Raw genomic sequence first — 22,289 nt, forward strand, 5'->3', positions numbered from 1 at the left:
ATATAGGTCATTCATATTACAATAACGATACATATGATATAGGTCATTCATATCACGATAACGATGCATATCACAGTATAGGTCATTCACATGATGATAACGATACATATCATGATATAGGTCATTCACAGCACGATAACGATACATATCACGATATAGCACATTTTCTGTTAATTCAATGAATAAATTTATTCATTGAATTATTTATGAATAAGTTTATTTAAAATGACCACATAGAAAGGCCTATTTCTTATTACATTTTGAATTATATACTCAACAAATGAAAGGTACTTGCTCATATTTGGTTATTTTTCTCCTTTTATTTAGAACCTTTGCTCAAATTTGGTCCACGGGGTTTGTTTTGAGCACTCAACTGTGCTTTTGCGGCTCTTGTCTGTAGACTCTATGCGTACTGTTTGACATGATTCTTGCGTAGGTGGTAAAAGACACTAGAGTCTGTTGTGGGGACCAACACGCAGCATATTTTGCAACGTAAGGTTTTCTGGCCCGTGTCAGACTTTTCATACCCAAACTACGTCCATACGATAGACCCTCTTTTAGGTACAAGCTCCTCGTTTTTTCCTGGCTGGTCTGGGTCTTTCTGTTCGGAATTACCCCGTTCTGCATCACGTTCACTGTCCTCCATGTTTGTTTATATTGCCTTCATGCAAGTTTCCTGCCTGCGTCTGTCCTATGCAAAGAGCGGAAAGGGTCGTCCAAATGACAAAAAATATTGCCATAAAGAGTGTGATTTGCGACACAACAAAATAAATGATCAAGCTAAATATGAAACGATAGACGTTTTCTATGATCACACGATATATATCGTCATATCGCACAGCCCTATCTATATCTGTATGTGTAATAAACCTTGTCCTACTTTTTTATGAACCGTCATTGTGTAGCACCCTGTGTGAAATTGTGTAACATTATTGAGCCGACCTTTTCCCACCTTTGTTGCTCACGATTGCTGCTTAATTAGAAAGAACAACAGAAACACAAATATTGTTCCCTGGACACGATGTGGGTCCATGTTGAAAATTTTATTTTCAGGCGGACCACTTCTTCTTCTTCTTCTTCTGTTGTATTTCCGGCAGATTAGACATTTCACAGCAGGCGGAATCACTTTGCGCTTGTGAAAAGAGTTATATTCTGATTAAACACTTTGGGGCACGTAAATGCACATCTTATCAGATCACTTTATTCAGCATCCATTTAAACAGTTAAGTTGGATCTCTAATCAGAATGACCACAGAACGTTGAATCAGTTCATGTGGACACAGTGTTTATTGAGAGAAACGTTTCATCACTCATCTGAATGACTTCAGTCACCGAAGTCTGAAGAAGACTGGAGACTGACCGAGTCACTTAGATGAGGGGTGAAACGTTTCTCTCAATAAGCGTTGTGTCCACATGAACTGATTCAACTTTCTGTGATTTCCCTACCTGGATTATTGAGCATGCTTAAAGACATCTAATCAGAATGATTTCAGTTGGGTTGAGGAAATATTGTCCTTGTAACTGCAGCTACTGGCTGCTTTATCCACCAGCATTGTTCAAGGTTTGTTTTTTTGGCAGGGTTTTGCATTTAGTTTGGACTGTAACCCGTGACAAAAAAGATGGTTACCTTTTTAAATTTTGTTGCTGCTGTTATATTCATAGTCCATCATTACTGTTGCTTGTGGTCTACTTTGCTGCTACACTTATAATTTATATTATTATATGGCAAATGCCGTTGGCCGTCTTCCCAAATCTTGGAACATTGTTCGACTGTAATATTGATTGCCTTCCCAGCATAATCGCCACATCGTCGTCGAATTTCAAATGGATAAAATGGTAAGAAAAGTCGTGGATTGTGGCTTTAATTAATTGAACACATTTCTGTACATCACAATGGAATCACCTTGACATGAGACGTGCTCAGAATGAGGGCTAAAAAAATGTTGGCTAGGAAGTCCGGTTCAGACGAGGGATGTGTGGGCATCTTAGTGTATGAATGTCTGAGTGTTGATGGCTGACGGTGGGGTTTGGCGTCGTGGTCACTGAGTGTAAACCAGGTGCTCTCTCCCTCCCTTGGTCCTGGCCTACTACTCAAACCCAGACAAGTCTGTAGGGAACGGCATGGAGGTGCCAGTGTAAACGCTGGCCCAGCCCAGAACTCCTCCAGAACCCTTCACTTAAACATTTTAATGACGTGACAGCAATAATCCGAAGGACCCTTCCAAATGGATACAGTTGCGGCTGTGCCCCCGGCGCTTTGGCCGGCCCTCAAAGCAGGGTGTGTAGGGAGAGACTGATCGTGACTGGAATCCATTTGGCAAGGGCTGTGCTCTGGCAAGACATGCAGAACCAAGACATGATTTGTATTGGCTTCCTTTTTTTTTCTGATGCTCTTGAGAAAGGGCACAGTTAATGGTAATGCCGGCTAGAAACCGGAAAAAACTCCAGATCTGAATTCCCCTCCTGGCTTTTTAACGCTATAACTGAATTAAAGCGGAAAACGTTGACCATTCAGAGATATCCATGGTGTTCTCAGTGGATGATTTGGTACCACTAAGCACAATTAGTCTCTTTCTGATATTGGGTAACAAGCGTTGCTTCGTATTCTCTGCATTCATATCTTTGAGTGAGATCATGTCTTATGCAGTTAATTAAGATAAAAATACTTTCTCTTGCTCCCTGTTCCCTGTGTCTCTTCTCCTCTCAATCCTGCCTCAATGTTTATCCTTCTAATCTACCCTTAATTCCCTCTTCCTTCCTCCCTGCCCCCTGTCCTCCCTTTCACTCCCTCGTGCTGGTTCCCTCGTTCCCTATCTTATCTATCCCTACTTTCCTCTTTATCCATCCCTCCTCTGTCTGGGTCTGGCTAACTATTGCTCTTTACTTGATCTGCTCCCCCTTCCTCTTCCTGCTCCCTTTCTACCCCATTCACTCTCTGACTGACCACTGTTTGTATTGCCCCTTTCTCTTGCTCTCTCACTCATTCTCTCTCTCTCTCTCTTTCTTTCTCTCTTTCCCATATCCTGTTTTCTTCTATTTACCGCTCTACTTCTCCCCATCTTTCCATTCCTTCCCTCTCTGACCCATATTACATCTCTTGCTGTCTCTCGCTGTCTCTCTTACTCACTCATTCACTCATTCACATTTGCCCTTCTCCTTCTCTACTACCAAATCTGTCCCGCTCCCTTACCTGTCTTCCTTTCTGAATTTCACCATCTCACATCACCCATTCTCTGCCCCCTTCCAATCGCTTCACCCCTCCTCGCCTTCCTTCCTATCCTCCCTCTCCCAGTCTGTGATAGTCAAGAGCGTGGAGAAGAACGCCGTGAACATGTACGAGGCCCGTAAATTTCTCCTGGGTCTCGAGAACAACGGTGTGTCTTCTTCCACGCCACCGGCGACAGTGCTGACCCCCTCCACCAATGGCCCATCCCCCTCCCTCATCTGCCCCGTCGGGTTGGACATCTTGGCCTCGGCTGGCCTCGGGCTAAGTACTTTGGGTAATGAGCCTTGGTTCACTGGTCAAATCTCAGAAAAACTTTCAGCGTGTTAAGAAAATTCTTTTCTATTGTTTCTGTTTTTCTTTTTCCTTTATCCTCCCTCATTGTTTTACCCTCACCTTGTTCTCAGAATATCCAAAAGGGGAAAAGAAAAATCAGTTGGGACGTTGTTGTTTTTTTTTATCTCACTCAAAATGCATTAGCGATGAAACGCTTTTGTTGATGTAGTAATGTCCTCATACATCAGCGTCACCCATATTTCTGCTAGTCACGCACTTGAAGAACAAGAAATACACCAGGCCCTCCATAATTATCACATGCTCTAGTTTACCATATCAAACAGCGGTACTGATTTTAGAATCGGTACAAATGCCATCATCAATACAGTCAAATCATAACTGGTGCATCATGGCCCCAGCAGTTTTAAGTGCTTTTCAGTGGGAGTTGTTTGTCTAGTAACTCTGGTCTGTCCCACATAAGTATGTCTTTGATAAGCCCACCACTAGTGAATGACTCCCGACATGAGTTTCAGTGCCTCTACTTTGACTGAATCATGAGCATGAAACAAAGGGCAAACGGTCTGTGATCATGTAGGAGTTTGTCGAGCCAAGCTCACCGTGAAGGCTCAGAGAAGATTCAACCTAGGCTTTTCATTCATGATACGTAATGTATTATTTTTGATAGATAGTTCACTCCAGTCTTCTCCTTTGTGTTTTCATATACAATTAAAGGAGTTTTGGGATTCAAAAGTAGTCAATATGCCAATATTGATTAAAAAAAAATCCATGCATCAAAATCTGATGCTATTTGATGTGAAAGTAGTTTATGGTTATTACAGATAGCACCCAAAGCAGCTATTACAATTAATTTCATTTAGGTACGATTAAAGAATATCTTGCATGCGGCACATAACCCTTGAAAAGGTCCTGTATGGGGTGTTGGACAAACTGTGTTACAGTAGAATGGATTCTCTCTACTTGTTCAAACTCTGAAACCCTATGAGTAACGCTATGGACAGCCACTTCCTGGCCTTTAGTAATTGCTACTTGCTTCTTTTCATCAGATTACAGGCCAGCCTGCCAGAAGAATCCCTAACCTTATTCCTGGAGCCAAACTAGCCCCTTGTTAAAGCCACAGACCTGCTTCATTCTGTTTTCATTCACTGTGTTTGGGTTGTGATACCAAGGCACCACATACTTGGCGCTCCCAATAACATGGTGTTATGAAGTACGAGGACACACAGGATATGTTCTTTTGCATCTGTGGTCTTGTAGATTTTAAGAATGCCCTCCTCTCATTGCTGTCTGGTTGATGGCGTTCCTCTTAAATGGCAGGAAGGCCAGAGGTTTTTCCCAAGTGTGTAAATGTAAGGTGTGTTTAGAGTGAAAAATGGCTCTGTTCACTGACAGGACCACCTTTGGTCTGTCTCTTTTCTGTCTCCCCATTCTCTCTTCCTTCCTTGTCCGCTCTTTCCCTCTGCAGGTCTTCTGGGTGCAACAGCGCCCCACTCTCTAAGCAACTCCCCCGCTCAGAACTCGGTCCTTAACAGCCTAAACTCCTCCATGAGCCACCTGCAGACTGCCAGCCCCAGTAACGTCACACCCTCCCCGTCCCTCTGGCCCAGTTCCCTGACCAGCACCCAAGGTCTGTTTGAATGGCCAACACTTTCCTCATCTGGGCTGGCTTTGTCAATTACTGTTTTTGTACTGATCTTACCTTGGCACAAAGACAAGCTTAGTACCGAAGTACAGCAGTAGCTCAGGAGGTAGAGCAGGTCGTCCGGTAACTGGAGGGTTGCCAGTTTAATCCGCGGCTCCTCCCGGCAAAAATGTTGAGGTGTCCCTGAGCAAGACACCTAACCTCCAGCTGCTCCCGATGAGCTGGTTTTTACCTTGAATGGTTGGCAACTCGTCAGTGTATGAGTGTGCATGGATAAAATGTGAGGTGTTAATTGGGAAGGGATTTGGAAAAAAAGCGCTTGCGGTCTATTTACCATATTGACATGCCCCCCCACACACTTACACAAGCATAAATATCTATGTATGTTCTGAATGGGTTTGTATGTTTTCTTATCGGGAATAGTGAGTTTTACCCTAGTGGTATACTGTAGAATACTGTATACTACTACAGTTATAATAATAATAATAATAAACTTTATTTGTATAGCACCTTTATACATAAAATGCAGCTCAAAGTGCTTTACATTAAAAACAAGGGAAACAATAAAATTCAACGACAATACAGATAAAATAAGTTAAAAGTAATAAAACACAGACCTAGGCAAAAAACATAAAACAAGGCAAGAAATAAAACCACAGCACAAGATGAAAAATAATAGTAAAGAAATAAAATTGAATTAATTAAAAGCAAGAGCACAAAAATGGGTCTTGAGCCAGTAGTACAGTACTACTGTAGTAGTATACAGTATTACGTTTATAGTATATATTTTTATATTTATATTATTATATTATTTTTATATACTTTTAGTATTCTTAACATTTTCTCTGTATTGTATCACTAGGGTGATATACTACAGAGAAAATTTTTACATGACATCGCTTATGTAGAAATTTTGAGCTTGAACCCCAACTTGTACATTTTCAAATTTAGTTTGATAGTTTAGATTAATGTCCTTAAGGAGGAAAGTCTGTTTTTGCAGTTGTTGCATGACGCAGCATGGAGATAGCACACAGCTGATAGAAACTTAGAAGCACAGCGCACTTTAACAAATACAATAGAAACTCAGATTTGCACATGGGTACATGCCCTTGGTAGACCCCCACAGCAGTCTCAAACAGCAATGAGTAACCTAAGCCCTCGGCACGGATACAGCTACGAAATAAATCCATCATGTACACAACAATGTGGAATGGAGGAAGTGGAAAAGAGTGCTGTGATGTCCTATCCAGGGACACCGCCTAGCAATTTGTTCAGATTTGTGGACAACACCTGGGTTAAAATTAAATCTCAGGATGTACCACATTTCACCAGCCACATTAACTCTGGACAAGCACATCAAGTTCACTAGGGAGGATGTGAAAAATGACAGGTTAGCCTTCTTAGACTGTGAAATTGCAATAGGTGATGGGGGACATTTGATTGTTGATGTTTACCGTAAACCAACACATACTGATCAGTACTTAAGGTTTGACTCTCATCATCCACTGGAGCACAAACAAGGAGTCATCAGGATGCTTTATCGCTGAGCTGACAACGTCCACAGCGGCCAGGGGAGGGGAGAAATCCCACATTAAACAGGCCCTGGTTAAGTGTGGTTATCCTAACTGGGCGTTTGTCAAAGCCAGGAAGACGCCCAAACAGTGCACCAGCCGATCGAAGAGAGGAGAAGGACAGCAGCTGCCTAAGCATAAGCCAGTGGTGATTCTGTATGTGGCGGGAGTGTCGGAACAGTCAAGACGCATATTTTCCAAACACCGCGTCTCAGTTGCTTTCAAACCCCAAAACACTCTGCGCCAGAAATTGGTCCACCCCAAGGATGGGGTCCCCCAGCACAAACAGAGCAATATAGTGTACGCTGTTAAGTGCCAGGAGGATTGCTGTGACTTGTACATTGGGGAAACCAAACAGATGATGGCCAAGAAAATGGCACAACACAGAAAAGCTAACACGTCAGGCCAGGACTCCACAGTCTACATCCATCTACAGGCCGGTGGCCACTCTTTCAAGGATGAGGATGTGCACATCCTTGATAGGGAGGAACGCTGGTTTCAACGCGGAGTCAAAGAAGCCATCTATGTGAAGAGGGAATGACAATCCCTGAATCAAGAGGGGGTGGGGGGCTAAGAGTATATCTGTTGCCATCTTTCAATGCTGTGACTGCAAACATTCCCAAATCCTCTGTGAATAGTACACATGGCCGTTGAAAGTAGTTAATGGTCACGCCTATTTGGGTATGAAACTGATCATTGGTTTCGGCCGTTATGCATCTATGTTGTTTATAAGGGTGGGGATACCTGCAATCAGTTTAGACTGAAGAGGTCATGTAGATGAGTGATGACACGTTTCTGTCAATACATGTTGTGTCCAGATGAACTGGTTCAACTTTCTTTGGATTATTGAGCATGCATAAAGACAGTGTGGGACATAAGCAAGAACCTCGTGCTGTCAGAATGGTCAGTAGGTTATGAGTAAAACACAGGAGTAGCTTATTCAGAGCCCCTATAGCACACTGCCCTACGTTTGACACCATCACAATCACATGTTAACTAAAGCCCATGCAGTCGTTTTAGTAAACATAGAAGTGTTGAGTCTCACTTGTTTGGTGTTGCCATCAGTTAATCCCTCATACCCCTGCTTCAGGCTTCTCATCTCAACTGATGCTGCACCCCGCCACCCAGGCCACACTGAACAGTATCCTGCTGTCGGGGGTCCAGAGCTACACCCACAGCACCCCCTCCCCTCCACCCGGCTTGGCGCCCATAGACAAGCAGCCCAACGGGGTCCCCGACTGCACCAAGGGTCCTTGCACACTTAATGGACACGTAAAGGTAAGCGCTGCTGGTGATGTTTTTCACATGTGTATGTGTGAGGATATGTGACAGTATGAGTATACCCTCTGAAAAGCAAGGAAATGTTCCCTTCCCCAACCGATTTTGTGCTGTCCACATAGAGTTCAAGCTTGCTTTTGGTTTCATGTTGATTTCAGTTTCAAGTCTTGTTTACTGTCTTTATATGCATCTGGATATGTGTGTGTGTGTTTTTGTGTGTTCATGCGTGTTTTTAGCATCCTGGCTCAGTCTATGGACGGATATCAACTGCATCACTCGCAGAAACTGTTTTGAGTCCAGCCCAGTGTGACTCAGTCCAAGAGGCCAGTGGACACAACCCATCAGAACCGCTATCCAGCAAGTCTAACCCAGACGAAGGTACCCCTCTCGGCCGAAGCATTACAGATGTGATCAGCCATGTCTGTTGACCTCAGCACTTGTAAGGGGCTAATTTTGGGTATAGCAGTTTCAGTAGACAGACCTGATGCACAATCAGTTTAGTGCCCTTTCAACTTCTTATTTATAAAGAAAAGTTATTTTGTGGATGCAGTTTTTCCAACTTGTGCTAATGCCGCTAACAATTTTAACGATTTTGTAAACTCGAATTCACCTCAACACATCTGGCCAAGGACCTATGCTGGACCTAGAAGCACCATTTCACTAAATGTTATTAGTGTAAGTGTGACTTGAAACCAAATTGCCCCTTCATTCACCACTTTATGATTTATCCATAATCCTCCAAGCAGGAAAGGACAAAATTTTTGAGTTATGGCTATTTTTGCCTCCACAAATTTGCTGGACTTGACCTGCAGACTACGCACAACTGTCCACCTCAAACCCGCTCCGCTTGAGATTTATGTAACCCTAAAGCCCACTTTGAGGAAAAATGCCTTGAATGTACTTATTCATATTTTTTATACACTATCTGGTTTACACTCGCCACGACATTCCTTGACTCGTAGGACCGTGTTTATTGGGCTGGAACAAGAGACAGATTAACTGCTGGTGTACCAGCGGTTCAGAAAAGGGCCCTCATTTCCTCCGTTTCTTACATGTGCGGTTTTCCCTCAAACCCTCTCTCTCACGCGTCTCACTTTTCCCCCCGTGTTTTCCGAGCTGGTCTCCCCCAGCGTGGCGTGTCCCGGAAAGGTTTCCTCTCCCTCCCTGAACTCCTCCTGTGTCCCAGAATGTGTTTTTGGACCGGCCCGTCTCTGCTCTGTGGAGAGAGAGAGAGCAGGGAAAGTGGTTAAACCCCAGAGAGGTTCATTAGTTTGACTGACATCATATTATTTTATGCTGCAGAAATAGGACCACGTGCTACACAATAAAACACACTCCAGTTTACTCAGCACAGTCAGACTCGCCGCTTAACTTTCTCATGCTCATGTACCTATGGACATACTCGCATCCACACACAAGTGCACCCATGCACAGAAAACCACCTAAAAAGGATCATTTCCATCCATCTAGAACTTTTTAATACAAATATTACGAAGTGCTTGAGAGTGTACACTCTTCATTTAGAAACTCTGAAACGGAGGCAAACACCCCTTGTTAAGCAAATCAGCCTCCTGGCATGCTACAATATCAGAGCCGTGAGGGAAAATCTTCCGTAGTTACAGCTGCTGCATTTTTAATGAATCCAGGTGCCAACAGAGACGTCTCACAGTTGCTTGCATGCACGTGTGCACACACACACACACACACACACACACACACAAACGTCCACCACCTACCCACCCACATCCCTTCCCACAGTGTGATTCAGTCACAGATGGTTTAAGGGGGGATTGTATCAGACCTTGGCGTATTACAGAGTAGAAAATTAGAAACTACAAAGAACTTTTAATCCTTTGTAATCGAAACCACGTAGGATCTTTCAACATGGCATTGCTTTGTCTAATGGAGGAACAAGCAGATCGGAATACAACTAGAATATATTAATTAATATCCATCCATCCATCCAGATAATGGATGGATTAGTGGATATTAATTTCTCCAGTTAGTTAACAGTGGCACGGTAGCCCAGTGGTTAGCACTGTTGCTTCACAGCAACAAAGTCCTGGGTTTGAACCCCAGGCCGTCCCAGGTCCTTTCGGTGTGGAGTTTGCATGTTCTACCCGTGTCTGCGTGGGTTTCCTCCGAGTGCTCCGGTTTCCTCCCACCGTCAAAAAGACATGCATGTTAGGGTTGATACTCCTGCCTGTACCCCTGAGCAAGGCAATGGAAAGAAGAACTGGAGTAGGTTCTTGTGTGCTGCAGCTGCCCACTGCTGCTGTACAATAGGATGGGTTAAATGCAGAGGACACATTTCATTGTAAGAATACAATTCGTGGTAAGAATACAATGTCAAATAAAGTGGCTTTCATTTTATTTTGATTGATTTAAAAATATATATATATATTTTCTCTTTCTAGGCTCTGACACATTTGTGGAAGTGGGCATGCCCAGAAGCCCATCTCATTCAGCTAATGGGAGTGAGCTGAAACAGATGCTGGCTTCATGTAAGACGTCATCAGGGAAACGACAGGCCGTGGAGCTCCTACAGGGCACTAAGAACTCCCATTTACAGTATGTTGGAGTCATTTACATCACATCTTATTCCAATTTACCATCCTTCTCCGTCTTCAAGACAATTCAATCAGGTCCATAGACACCAAGGAATCCAAATTGCAGGACGTCCCACAGATTTGAAGTTAAAGGGATGGAAATGGAGGGCTAATATTCCATGAGGTGTCATAAATGTGAATTCCTGATGCACATGTAGGGAATTAATTGAAAATAGTTTGGGGAATGAGCAGCCAGAGAGACTGGGCTCTGAGACCCATCAAGGCATCTCTTCAACCTGCTGAAATATCAGTTTACATCCGCTAATTGCAATCTTAACAGCTGGTCAAGCAGGAGGTTTGAGTTAGGCTGTGTTCACAAAAAGGATGTGCAATCTTAGGTTATGCGCTGTGTTGTGTCACAGAGATAATACTAGACTGCAAGTTTTGTATGCTGGCCCCTGTCCATGATATTATCATCTTCTGTTTCTTAACAATCTGAACAGCTCCGACTGCCTGCTGTCAGATGCTGAATCCAGTTCATCAGACAGTCCCGTGGCAGACAAGAGAGCGCCGGGCAGTGAGCGGGCAGCTGAGAGGGCAGCCCAGCAGAATGAGAGGGAGCGCATCCGGCTGGCACCACAGTCCTCCTTTGCCAATATGCAGGTACTTACGCACGCACGCACGCACGCGCGCGCGCACACACACACACACACACACACTCATACACACACACACACACGCACACACACACACACATACACGCATATACACACACACACACATACCCACACATACATACACACACACACATGCACACATACACACACACACACACGCATATACACACACACACACATACATACACACATGCACACATACACACACACACACACACACACACACACACACACACACACACACACACACAGTTTATAGTCAGGGATGAGAGAATAACCGGCTACTTTTCTTTCCAGGCATTTGACTATGAACAGAAGAAGCTGTTGGCAACCAAAGGTAAGTGTTGATTTTTTTTTTCCTAATGAAAATATTCTAAAAATCATTTTTAACTTTATTCTTGATATGAATAAATCTCAAACAGCAAGAAATTTAAAATCGATTTAAAAACATTAAAAAAAAAACAAGTCCAGGTAGCGTAGCAGTCTATTCCGTTGCCTACCAACATGGGGATCGCCAGTTTGAATCCCTGGGGGTGTTACCTCTGGCTTGGTAGTACCTCTCTACAGACACAATTGGCCGTGTCTGCGGGTGGGAAGCTGGATGTGGGTATGTGTCCCTGTCGCTGCACTAGCGCCTCCTCTGGTCGATCGGAGCACCTGTTCAGGGGGGAGGGGGAACTGGGGGGAATAACGTGAGCCTCCCACGCGCTACATCCCCCTGGTGAAACTCCTCACTGTCGGGTGAAAAGAAGCGACTGGTGACTCCACGTGTATCGGTGGAGGCATGTGGTAGTCTGCCGCCCTCCCCGGGTCAGCAGAGGGGGTGGAGCAGCGACCGGGACGGCTCGGAAGAGTGGGATAATTGGCTGGATACAATTAGGGAGACAAGGGGGGAAAAATCGGAAGGAAAAAAATAAAACAGGTGATGACTACACTCTGTGTTAAAGCTGATGATGGTGACAACCAAAGTAAGGAAGAGACTTCCTGAACAAAAAAACGTTTCGGGGCATGTTATAGAGGAGGCTAAACTCTGTGGTGCATTCAGGTAGACGAGAAGGGAGTCTCAGACGAGATATGGCTAAGCAGGGAGCCCATTTCCCCCATTATGCAAAGCTTTGTCCAGGGAATATGAAGTAGTCATCTTGTCATTAACAGGGCTATGTTGTCAATATTTTGTGGGAAGTTTTTTCAATTGTCTTCAATTGTATAGCCATTCCCTACGTATTCTGTTAACAAACTCACAGACTAGATCACATTTTCTTAATTCTTAGATTATATGGCTCTTTTTTTTTTAGGCAGGTGGCTGTGTGGTTTATGCTGATTCTCAGTTGTTAACAAAAAATACTAGTTAGTACGTCTGGGTAGTGTAGCGGTCTATTTTGTTGCCTACCAACACAGGGATCGCCGGTTCGAATCCCCATGTTACCTCCGGCTTGGTCGGGCATCCCTACAGACACAATTGGCTGTGTCTGTGGGTGTGTATCCTGGTCGCTGCACTAGCGCCTCCTCTGGTCGATTGGGGCACCTGTTCAGGGCGGAGGGGGAACTGGAGGGAATAACGTGAGCCTTCCATGCGCTACATCCCCCTGGTGAAACTCCTCACTGTCAGGTGAAAAGAAGCGGCTGGCGACTCCACATGTATCGGAGGAGGCATGTGGTAGTCTGCAGCCCTCCCTGGCTCAGCGGAGGGGGTGGGGCAGCGACTGGGACAGCTTGGAAGAGTGGGGTAATTGGCTGGATACAATTGGGGAGAAAAAGGGGGAGAAATCCAAAAAAAAAAAAAAAACAGAAAAGAAATGCTAGTTATTTTTGAAAATGCAAGAAAACTGACTATTTAATGTAGTTTTTGACCCCTTGTCACTTCACAAGTCAAGTTTTTCAAATAAGTTTTAACAAACAAGGAATTTGATTTGGTAGGTTGTTAACATGAAACATAAGGGACATAGCACACCATTCTAAAGTAGAAAACCAAGAGCATCTGAGAATATTTTGTAAATGTATATGTTTGTATGTATCTCACTGCTCTGTGCTGCACCTCCCCCCCATTCAGCCATGTTGAAAAAACCTGTGGTGACAGAGGTACGGACTCCCACCAACACATGGAGCGGCCTGGGCTTCTCCAAGTCCATGCCGGCAGAGACCATCAAGGAGCTGCGAAGGGCCAACCATGTCCCCTACAAGCCCAGCATGAGCACCACCTATGAGGTAAGCAACACAAGTCCTCCATGTCCTGAAAATTTGAAAATTATAATTAATATTTATTGAAAATATTAGAAATGATCAAGCTGGTGCATCTGCATTGTGTGAGTGTGTGTCACTATGCAGAGGCCTGGAACAAAAGAACGTGCAGGCGCCAATGACACGGAAAGGTCAGCACATGCATGATGAACTGGCTAGAAGAATAGAAAGAACTTAAGGAAAAACTTATCAGATCTCTTTGGGGTATTTTGGGGTAGACTTTGAGGTACTTTGGGGTATTTTGTGATACTTCAGGGTATTTTGAGGTATATTTTGGGGTACTTTGGGGTGGTTAGTAGGACTCCCTTTGGGGTATGCTTGAACCTTGAGCATTCAGACTTTATGAAAGAACAAACTGAGTTTTTCTCTCAGCATTTTCTATCACAGGAAGTCTGTTGCGTGATTCGTCGTTATACTAGCCTGGTGTGCCAGACCAATCACAGCAGAACAGCAGACAGTAATGGCATCATATACAAAGTATTTCTGACGATGCAGAGTGATTTTCGTGACAACAGCTGACACACGCCATCAGCTTTTGTACTGTGCCTACATCATGTGGCTCTTTTGCTCTGTGATATGGCTCACTAAATACAGCTAATGCTGCCATTCACCACTGTACTATTGCTTATAATTCTGCTGCATCACGTTTCAGCTACACAACCTGCTCAGTTCGGTATTCAAAGCTGTGATTAGACCATTCACTTTTTGGACAGGTCCCCTGATGTAAAATCAAAGCCAATGGGAGCAAGAGAGAGAGGCCAAAGCCAATCTTCTGAAGGATAAATGTATGAACCTCGAGAGATTTGTCTTGCTTGTAAGACTACCATTATAGTCCATATAGTCCCGATCTCACTCCAGTGGTAAAACTTGAAGAAAATCTAATTTCACTTTTCCGCCGAACTAAAATCTTAAATTTGCACTATGGTTGCCTTTGGCGTGAATGGGTGCATGGCTCAATATTTTTGACAATCAGCCATTGATATAGCACAGCATTTGCCTGCTATCTTGTTGGTGTGAAAGGGCCTTTCTAAGAATCTCAGCAGTCACACGTTTGATGGGATGCATTTGACACATAATGTTAAACATGAAACTAGAAAATATTCCTGCTCATGGATATCCACATGCAGCGATGACCGCTTTGTATTCTACGCACCAGCAAAATGTTCCCCCTTGGGGGCGTCGGGGTCACCTGGCGGTCAGTTCTGTTGCTTACCAACACAGGGATAGGTGGTTCGAATCTCCATGTTCCCTCCGGCTTGGTCGGGTGGCCCTACGGACACAACTGGCCATGTCTGCGGGTGGGCAGCCAGATGTGGGTTTGTGTCCTGGTCGCTGCACTAGCGCCTCCTCTGGTCGGTCGGGGTGGCTGTTCGGGGGGATGGGGAATGGGGGAATAGCATGATCCTCCCACGCACTACACTGTACCTCACTGTCAGGCGAAAAGAAGCAGCTGGTGACTCCACATGTATTAGAGGAGACATATGGTAGTCTGCAGCCCTCCCCTGATCAGCAGAAGGGGTGGAGCAGCAACCCAGACACCTCGGAAGAGTGGGGTAATTGGCTGGATACAATTGGGGAGAAAGGGGGGGGGTGGTCCCCCTTAACCGACCATCCTGTAGCTGCAATATGGAGCAGCTGATGTAACAACAACGGCAAAAAGATAATGCTTGTTGTGCAAAAAGGAGAAGCGTGAAAAATATCAGTTCCTCAGAATAGTCTTGTCCATTCACAATCAAGATGAACCAAGTGGTGATGATACGAAAGGGATCGCGATACAGGACAGGGTCTGACGTAATTCAAATGCAGCGGCTTTCTGGGCATTTGTGAGAGGGGGCTCCCCAGGAAAAAGACAAAATGAACCTGACATTCTGGAAGTTTTTTATTTTTTCATCAAACTCCCAGAATCTAAAACCTGGGAAAATACCATGACTTTGGTGGTGAAAGAGGTTTCAGTCAACCCGTCAGTGAAACACCTGCTAGAATGCCAGCGTATTAACAAAGGGATATTTGAAAGCCGCAATCCAAATATGTCATTCGATGTGTCTGTTTTTCCTTCAGGGCGCTCCGCTGTCTCTGTCACGTTCCAACAGTCGGGAAGGTGTGGGGAACGGCAGCGACTCAGACAACTGGCGAGAGAGGAACGGCAGTGGGAACGGCTTGCCCGGTCACACAGAGTTCCCCACCGCTGTCAGCAGCCCCAAGAGGAAGCAGAACAAATCTGGTTAGCCGCCTAATGTCCTTTTCTTTTTTCTTTTTTTATTTTTTTTGCATTAACTGTGCAAGCAGCTGCAAGAATGAACCAGCAGCAAGCAATGGCATGCACAGACGAGTAATGCCGGTCTCCTTATTTTGAGGCTTTCAAGAAAAATCTTAATTCAGGAGCTGCACTGTGAGAGGCACCGTTTGTCCCGTTTTCACCAACAACCACTGCACTCAACCCCCCCCCCCCCCAAAAAAAACTCCCCACACACCCACAACACACAGTCATGCATTAGTGGTGTCCTGATGCAGATCTCTTATCTAATAATTTGTTTTAAAGTCATGATCATATAGTTCATCTGCACATTTGAAGTGTGTTGATTTAACTTTTCTGGGGGTTGTTTGATGATGCTACTAATCGACCCCCCCACCCCACCCCCCAGAATGTGATTGGACGGTTTGTTACATTTAATTTAGGCTGAATTGCCGCACAGTCTGTTGAGAAATGCCGCACAGTGAGAAACACATTTACGTGTTTTGCTTTGAATTGTGTCACCCTTTCAAGGCCGGGGTAGTGAAATGCAATCGTCTGGTGGACTTTACTAAGTTTTTGGATTGGATTTTAAAATGCCACAAAAACCACATCTCATTCGGGGAAAAGCGATATTGCCCCGTTTGCGTTTCAGCTTGTGTAAATATTCAAAGTAAAACAATCACATCTGTGTTTCGCTTTTATTCTCGTGTCTTATCTGCACACGTGTGTGCAGACACGGACACGTGTGTGTTGCATTTCGATATGTTTGACGGTGTCAACTGCAATTTCTTAAAGGCACAAATCCTCTTTGATAAATGGCAAGGCTAAAGGGAATTGCTTACATTTGCTTGTGTTGTTCTCAGTAGTTGTGAAGTTTGACCTGTAACTGAAGTCACCCTGCTAATGATCAGGTTTGCCGGGGGGGGCAAATGAAGTGCAGCGCACCACCCACCCAAAAATGAACGTTCTTCAAAGGTTTAATGTGAGCGCACCACAGCAGGCTGCTTCCACAATTACACGTGTGTGTGTGTGTGTGTGTGTGTGTGTGTGTGCCGGCGCACATATGTTTTATTTCCCTCCTGCACACCTGTATCCGGTGTAAAGTTCACAGAACCTGCTTAAACTGGAGTTCATTTCAACTGTGTCCACTTGGCGTACCCGAAGACGTGTTCATTCACAGGAGAGATACAGTATTCCCACAGCAGGCAGCGCTCCAGAGAAACAAGAGCAGTTTATCATCCCCGCTGATCTCAATTCACCGAACCGGGCACACTTTCTGTTGTGTCTACATCCAGTAACTACACTGTCTGCAGAATTCGTATGCAGCTCTGGAAGTTTCTGAAGCGTGGAAATCTGATTTATTTTTTACGTGTCTTGTGCAATTCTGAAAAGGCACCAGATGTTTAGAGCGGGGAAAACTGCTGCTCAGACATAAGTGGTGTTAAATGTGACTGAGTTTAATGTAGCTGTGAACCTACCGTCATTCCGCATCCAGTGAAGTCTGAGTCAGGTCAGGTTTTACAGTCAACCCACTGAATTTACACCCACAAGGAGTTGGCTTGGTGGGGTCCTCGTGTAAAACAGTGTACAGGGGAATATAAGACAACATTCGAAAGTGGATGATTGAGTGTCTGAAGATGTGTAGAAAATACTATCTAAGACAATCTAAAAACCTAGGAATATTAAATTGGCAGTGGTGTAAAGTGATTTCAAGAATAAAAAACTATTTTCAGCATATGGTGAGATTGGCTGTAGTGAAGTTCAGTCTTTACAAAGAGTGATATGGCTTGGTTAACAGTCATTGTTTCACAGTGTTCCGTGTACATGATTTTGAACCCTTCAGTCGAAACAATTTTGAAATATTATGCATTGTTGTAGTTCGGACAAACACGGTGTTCATTGAGTTATGTATGTACATATAGTATATGGTATAGGCGTTTATGCTAGATGTTCATTTCCTTGTAATGTACGACTCCAAGGTGGTAACAAGTTGAGCCAAAAGTCTTGGAGAGTCGCATCCAACAGTTCAGCCTAAAACTACAAGTTGTTGGTGAAAATCATTGATTTTGTTTTGTTTTTATTCTCTGTGCTTGTTTGATGGACAGCTGCGGAGCACTACCTCAGCAGCAGCAACTACATGGACTGCATCTCCTCCGTGACCGGCAGCAATGGCTGCAGCCTGAACTCCTCTCTGAAAGGCTCTGACCTGCCAGAGCTGTTCAGCAAGCTCGGCCTGGGGAAGTACACGGACGTCTTCCAACAACAAGAGGTAGGGTGTACGCCCGCTTTGCCTTCGCTTTAAGGCGGACCTTGTGTTAGAAACGCACCCAGAGAAATGCGTTGATGCCGTCCAAGAAATGGAGAAATCGGCTCACAGTATTTCCGCAGCATTAGTTGTCAGTCAAGTGGCGGTGAGGGTGGTGCTGATTTGTTTTTGTTGTGCATTCCAGATTGACCTGCAGACCTTCCTGACCCTCACAGACCAAGACCTGAAAGAACTGGGTATCACCACCTTCGGAGCCCGCAGGAAAATGCTGCTCGCCATTTCGGGTACTGTTGATTCAGTGTGACGATGATAATGACGAAGGTGGTTACTGTTGTTATTGTTCATAACAGTAATACCAACAGTTGTTATTTGGTGTGACTGTTAATACTATTAATGGTAGAAGCGGCGGTAGTAATAGCAGGAGTAGTGGCGATTGTACACGGTCAAGTGCATGTTTGCATTGGAAAGAATGTGCTAATAATCCTGTCGGCACACGCACACTCACCCATGTCAGTCAAGCACCAGCGCACTCCACCCAGTTTTGACCCACTTCCCTTCTGGCAGTGTGTGGGATCAGGCCGATATCACAGGGCTGTCCCAATAATTGCCCCTGTCAGCTAGAGCAGAGCTCTGCCAACTCGCTCCTTTTGGAGGCAGTGTGAAATCTCCTTTGCGTGTATTTTGTTAACATCTCCCAATTTGTCTTGGGCTGTACTGAGCCTGAGTAGCACCCAGCTACACAAGAGGCGAACGCTGCTGCCACGTCCCTACCTCGGCTGTTCTCAAAAACACTGGAACAGAAAACGTTGCCTTTACTGCCATCACTTGAAAGACAGAAGAGCTTTTTTTTTTTTGGCAGCCCAAAAGTGGAGTTGTTCAAGGCAGCGCAGTTGCACCTAATTTACTCTCTTATAATAGTGTTAACACGCAGTAGTTGCACTCCTAAGAGCAAAGAGGATAAGAACACATTCTTCTCACATGAGTGTATTGGTGTGGGTCCAGTTGCTCCAGCTGCCTTCCCCATGTTGATGGACCTTTTCCCGCTTTAAATTTAATGCGAATGCAGTGGGTTTCGCACTTCATTAGTGATGTCATATTCCATTATACTAGAAGTCGTAAGTCTGCAAAACTCATTCCTGCTTGTACTGGGGCATTGTGCTTCATGTCATGGATATTTTGTGAAGTTCTGTAAAAAACAAACAAATAAATAAGGATAATGACACGAACTAGAACCAGGGGCTGACTGTGGGACCGGTAGAGGGAAGTAGAACAACCAGTGTTTTATTGAAGAAACAGAGAGCAGATCAAGGACCACAGCTGGAGCCAAACGCCCCCTCACTCTTCAGCCAAACACAGATTGACCCTTATACATATCTGCCGACGGACTCACACGGGCTTGAAAACAGAAATACGCACCTTTCCCTTAGCCCTCACGCCTCACCGTCTCCATTTTTCTCTGTCTCTGTCTTTCATTACCGAGAGATAGCATGCCAGTCATGACAAGCCAGGTTTTCTGTTCCTGTCCATATGCCAATAAAAAGAGCGGTTGGAGCGAGCAGCTTGTCTCCAGTGATCAGGCTCAAGTATTTTGCTGGCAGTGACAGAAACGCAGCCGTCATATAAATAATTCTAAGATGCCACAGTGTTGCGCTGACATTTTATTTATTTTTATTTATTTATGCATTCATTTTTTTGTCCAAGCCGCTCTGTGATATTCCATGAAAAACGGATTGTAACGTGATGGGTTTTTTCTTTTTATTTCAGTGTGAGCAATCCTGTGGCATCTTTAGGCCAATTTTCTTGTCATTATTGATCACTTGAGACCACAGAGATGCTGGCACAGTCCCTGGGTGTACTTCCTTCAATTACATTGATCTACTGTATTTCCCATTGCTAGACTTTCTCAAGGTCTTTGCTGGTCATGCTATGTAAGCAATTAAAAAAAAATCCTTAGTTGTGTTTGTGTCCATAGTGGTTCAGATTTAGTGAAGTCGTTCAAAACCTGTCAAGTGCATTACATTCAGCTATCCTTCAGTATTCATACCCTGCATATTCTTTTCCTGTAAAACACTGATAGAAATTATGAACACTGTATTTTAATAGAATACTGAGTTTATACTTGATCCATACTTTAAGTCTGCTCAACTTCTATAATGTATTGATGGAAATACACTACTCAGCCTACTGAAGGTAGTTTTTCTATGAAACTACTACTACTACTTTTGGCTGCTCCTGTTAGGGGTCGCCACAGCGGGATCATCTGTTTCCAATTTTCCTGTCCTCTGCATCTTCCTCTGTCACGCCAGCCACCTGCATGTCCTCCCTCACCACAACCTCCTCTTTGGCCTTCCTCTTTTCTTCTTCCCTGGCAGCTCCATATTCAGCATCCTTCTCCCAATATACCCAGCATCTCTCCTCCGCACATGTCCAAACCATCTCAATCTTGCCTCTCTTGCTTTGTCTCCAAACCGTCCAACCTGAGCTGTCTCTCTAATATACTCGTTCCTAATCCTGTCCTTCTTCATCACTCCCTATCTCAGCATCTTCAACTCTGCCACCTCCAGCTCCACCTCCTGTCTTTTCATCAGTGCCACTGTCTGCAAACCATATAACATAGCTGGTCCTGTACCATCTTGTAAACCTTCCCTTTAACTCTTGCTGGTTCCCTTCTGTCACAAATCCTTCCCGACACTCTTCTCCACCCACTCCACCCTGCCTGCACTCTTATTCTTCACCTCTCTTCCACACTCCCCATTACTTTGAACAGTTGACCCCGAGTATTTAAACTCATACGCCTTCTTCACCTCTACTCCTTGCATCCTCACCATTCTGCTGTCCTCCCTCTCGTTCATGCATATGTATTCTGTCTTGCTCCTACTGACTTTCATTCCTCTTCTCTCCAGTGCATACCTCTCCAGGCTCTCCTCAACCTGCTTCCTACTCTCGCTACAGATCACAATGTCATCCGCGAACATCATAGTCCACGAAGACTCCTGCCTGATCTCATCTGTCAACCTGTCCATCACCATTGCAAACAAGAAAGGGCTCAGAGCCATCCTTGATGTAATCCCACCTCCACCTTAAACCCATCTGTCATTCCAACTGCACACCTCACCACTGTCAAACTGCCCTCGTACATATCCTGCACCACTCCTACATACTTCTCTGCCACTCCTGACCTCCTCTCTCAGCACCCTGTCATATGCTTTCTCTAAATCTACAAAGACAAGCTGTACCTCCTTCTGACCTTCTCTGTACTTCTCAATCAACATTCTCAGAGCAAACATCGCATCTCTACTGGTCTTTTGTGGCATGAAACCATACTGCTGCTCACTGATCATCATCTCTCCTCTTAACCTAGCTTCTACTACTCTTTCCCATATCTTCATGCTGTGGCTGATCAACTGTATACCTCTGTAGTTGCTACAGTTCTGCACATCGCCCTTATTCTTGAAAATCGGTACCAGTATGCTGCTTCTCCACTCCTCAGGCATCCTCTCACTTTCCAAGATTGTGTTAAACAATCTAGTTAAAAACCCCACTGCCATCTCTCTTAAACACCTCCATGCCTCCACAGGTATGTCATCAGGACCACCTACCTTTCCACTCTTCATCCTCTTCATAGCTGCCCTCACTTCCTCATTCACTATCTCCACATCCAACGTTCTCTCATTTTCTTAATTCATCAGTCCCTCAAAGTACTCCTTCAACATTCACAGACATACTCCTTCCACCTTCTCAATACATTCTCCTCGCTTGTCAGCACATTTCCATCTCTGTCCTTGATCACCCTAACCTGCTGCACATCCTTCCTGGCTTGGTCTCTCTGTCTAACCAATCGGTACAAGTCCTTTTCTTCTTCCTTAGTGTCTAACCTCTCATACAAGTCACCATATGCCTTTTCCTTTGCCACCTCTCTCTTCACTTTATGCTACTTCTCCTTGTACTCCTGTCTACTTTCTTCATACTTTCTTCATCTCTCTGACTATCCCACTTCTTCTTTGCCAACCTCTATCTCTGTATACTTTTCTGTACTTCCTCATTCCACCACCAAGTCTCATTGTCTTCCTTCCTCTGTCCAGATGACACACCAAGTACCTTCCTCGCTTTCTCCCTCACTATTTCTGCAGTGGTTGCCCAGCCATCTGGCAAGTCTTCACTACCACCCAGTGCCTGTCTTAACACCTCCCTGAACTCCACACAACAGTCTTCCTTCTTCAGCTTCCAGCATTTGATCCTTGGCTCTGCCTTCACTCTCTTCCTCTTCTTGGTCTCCAAAGTCATCCTGCAGACCACCATTCGATGCTGCCTAGCTACG

General features: G+C 44.6%; 1 protein-coding gene across 1 annotated transcript in view; it reads left to right on the forward strand.

Annotated features, from left to right (window-relative positions):
• The window catches only part of LOC130122623 (protein bicaudal C homolog 1-like), a 91,236-nt gene that overhangs the window by 64,280 nt on the left and 4,667 nt on the right, over positions 1 to 22,289 (forward strand). Inside the window, exons 10-20 of the mRNA XM_056291570.1 lie at positions 3,293 to 3,500; positions 4,983 to 5,144; positions 7,821 to 8,008; positions 8,245 to 8,386; positions 10,426 to 10,579; positions 11,061 to 11,220; positions 11,532 to 11,571; positions 13,285 to 13,439; positions 15,531 to 15,693; positions 17,811 to 17,974; positions 18,156 to 18,255. Coding sequence (XP_056147545.1) covers positions 3,293 to 3,500; positions 4,983 to 5,144; positions 7,821 to 8,008; positions 8,245 to 8,386; positions 10,426 to 10,579; positions 11,061 to 11,220; positions 11,532 to 11,571; positions 13,285 to 13,439; positions 15,531 to 15,693; positions 17,811 to 17,974; positions 18,156 to 18,255 — 1,636 coding nt within the window. The remainder of the gene's footprint in view (positions 1 to 3,292; positions 3,501 to 4,982; positions 5,145 to 7,820; positions 8,009 to 8,244; positions 8,387 to 10,425; positions 10,580 to 11,060; positions 11,221 to 11,531; positions 11,572 to 13,284; positions 13,440 to 15,530; positions 15,694 to 17,810; positions 17,975 to 18,155; positions 18,256 to 22,289) is intronic.

Source organism: Lampris incognitus, chromosome 13, assembly GCF_029633865.1.
Source record: "Lampris incognitus isolate fLamInc1 chromosome 13, fLamInc1.hap2, whole genome shotgun sequence".
NCBI lineage: Eukaryota > Metazoa > Chordata > Actinopteri > Lampriformes > Lampridae > Lampris > Lampris incognitus.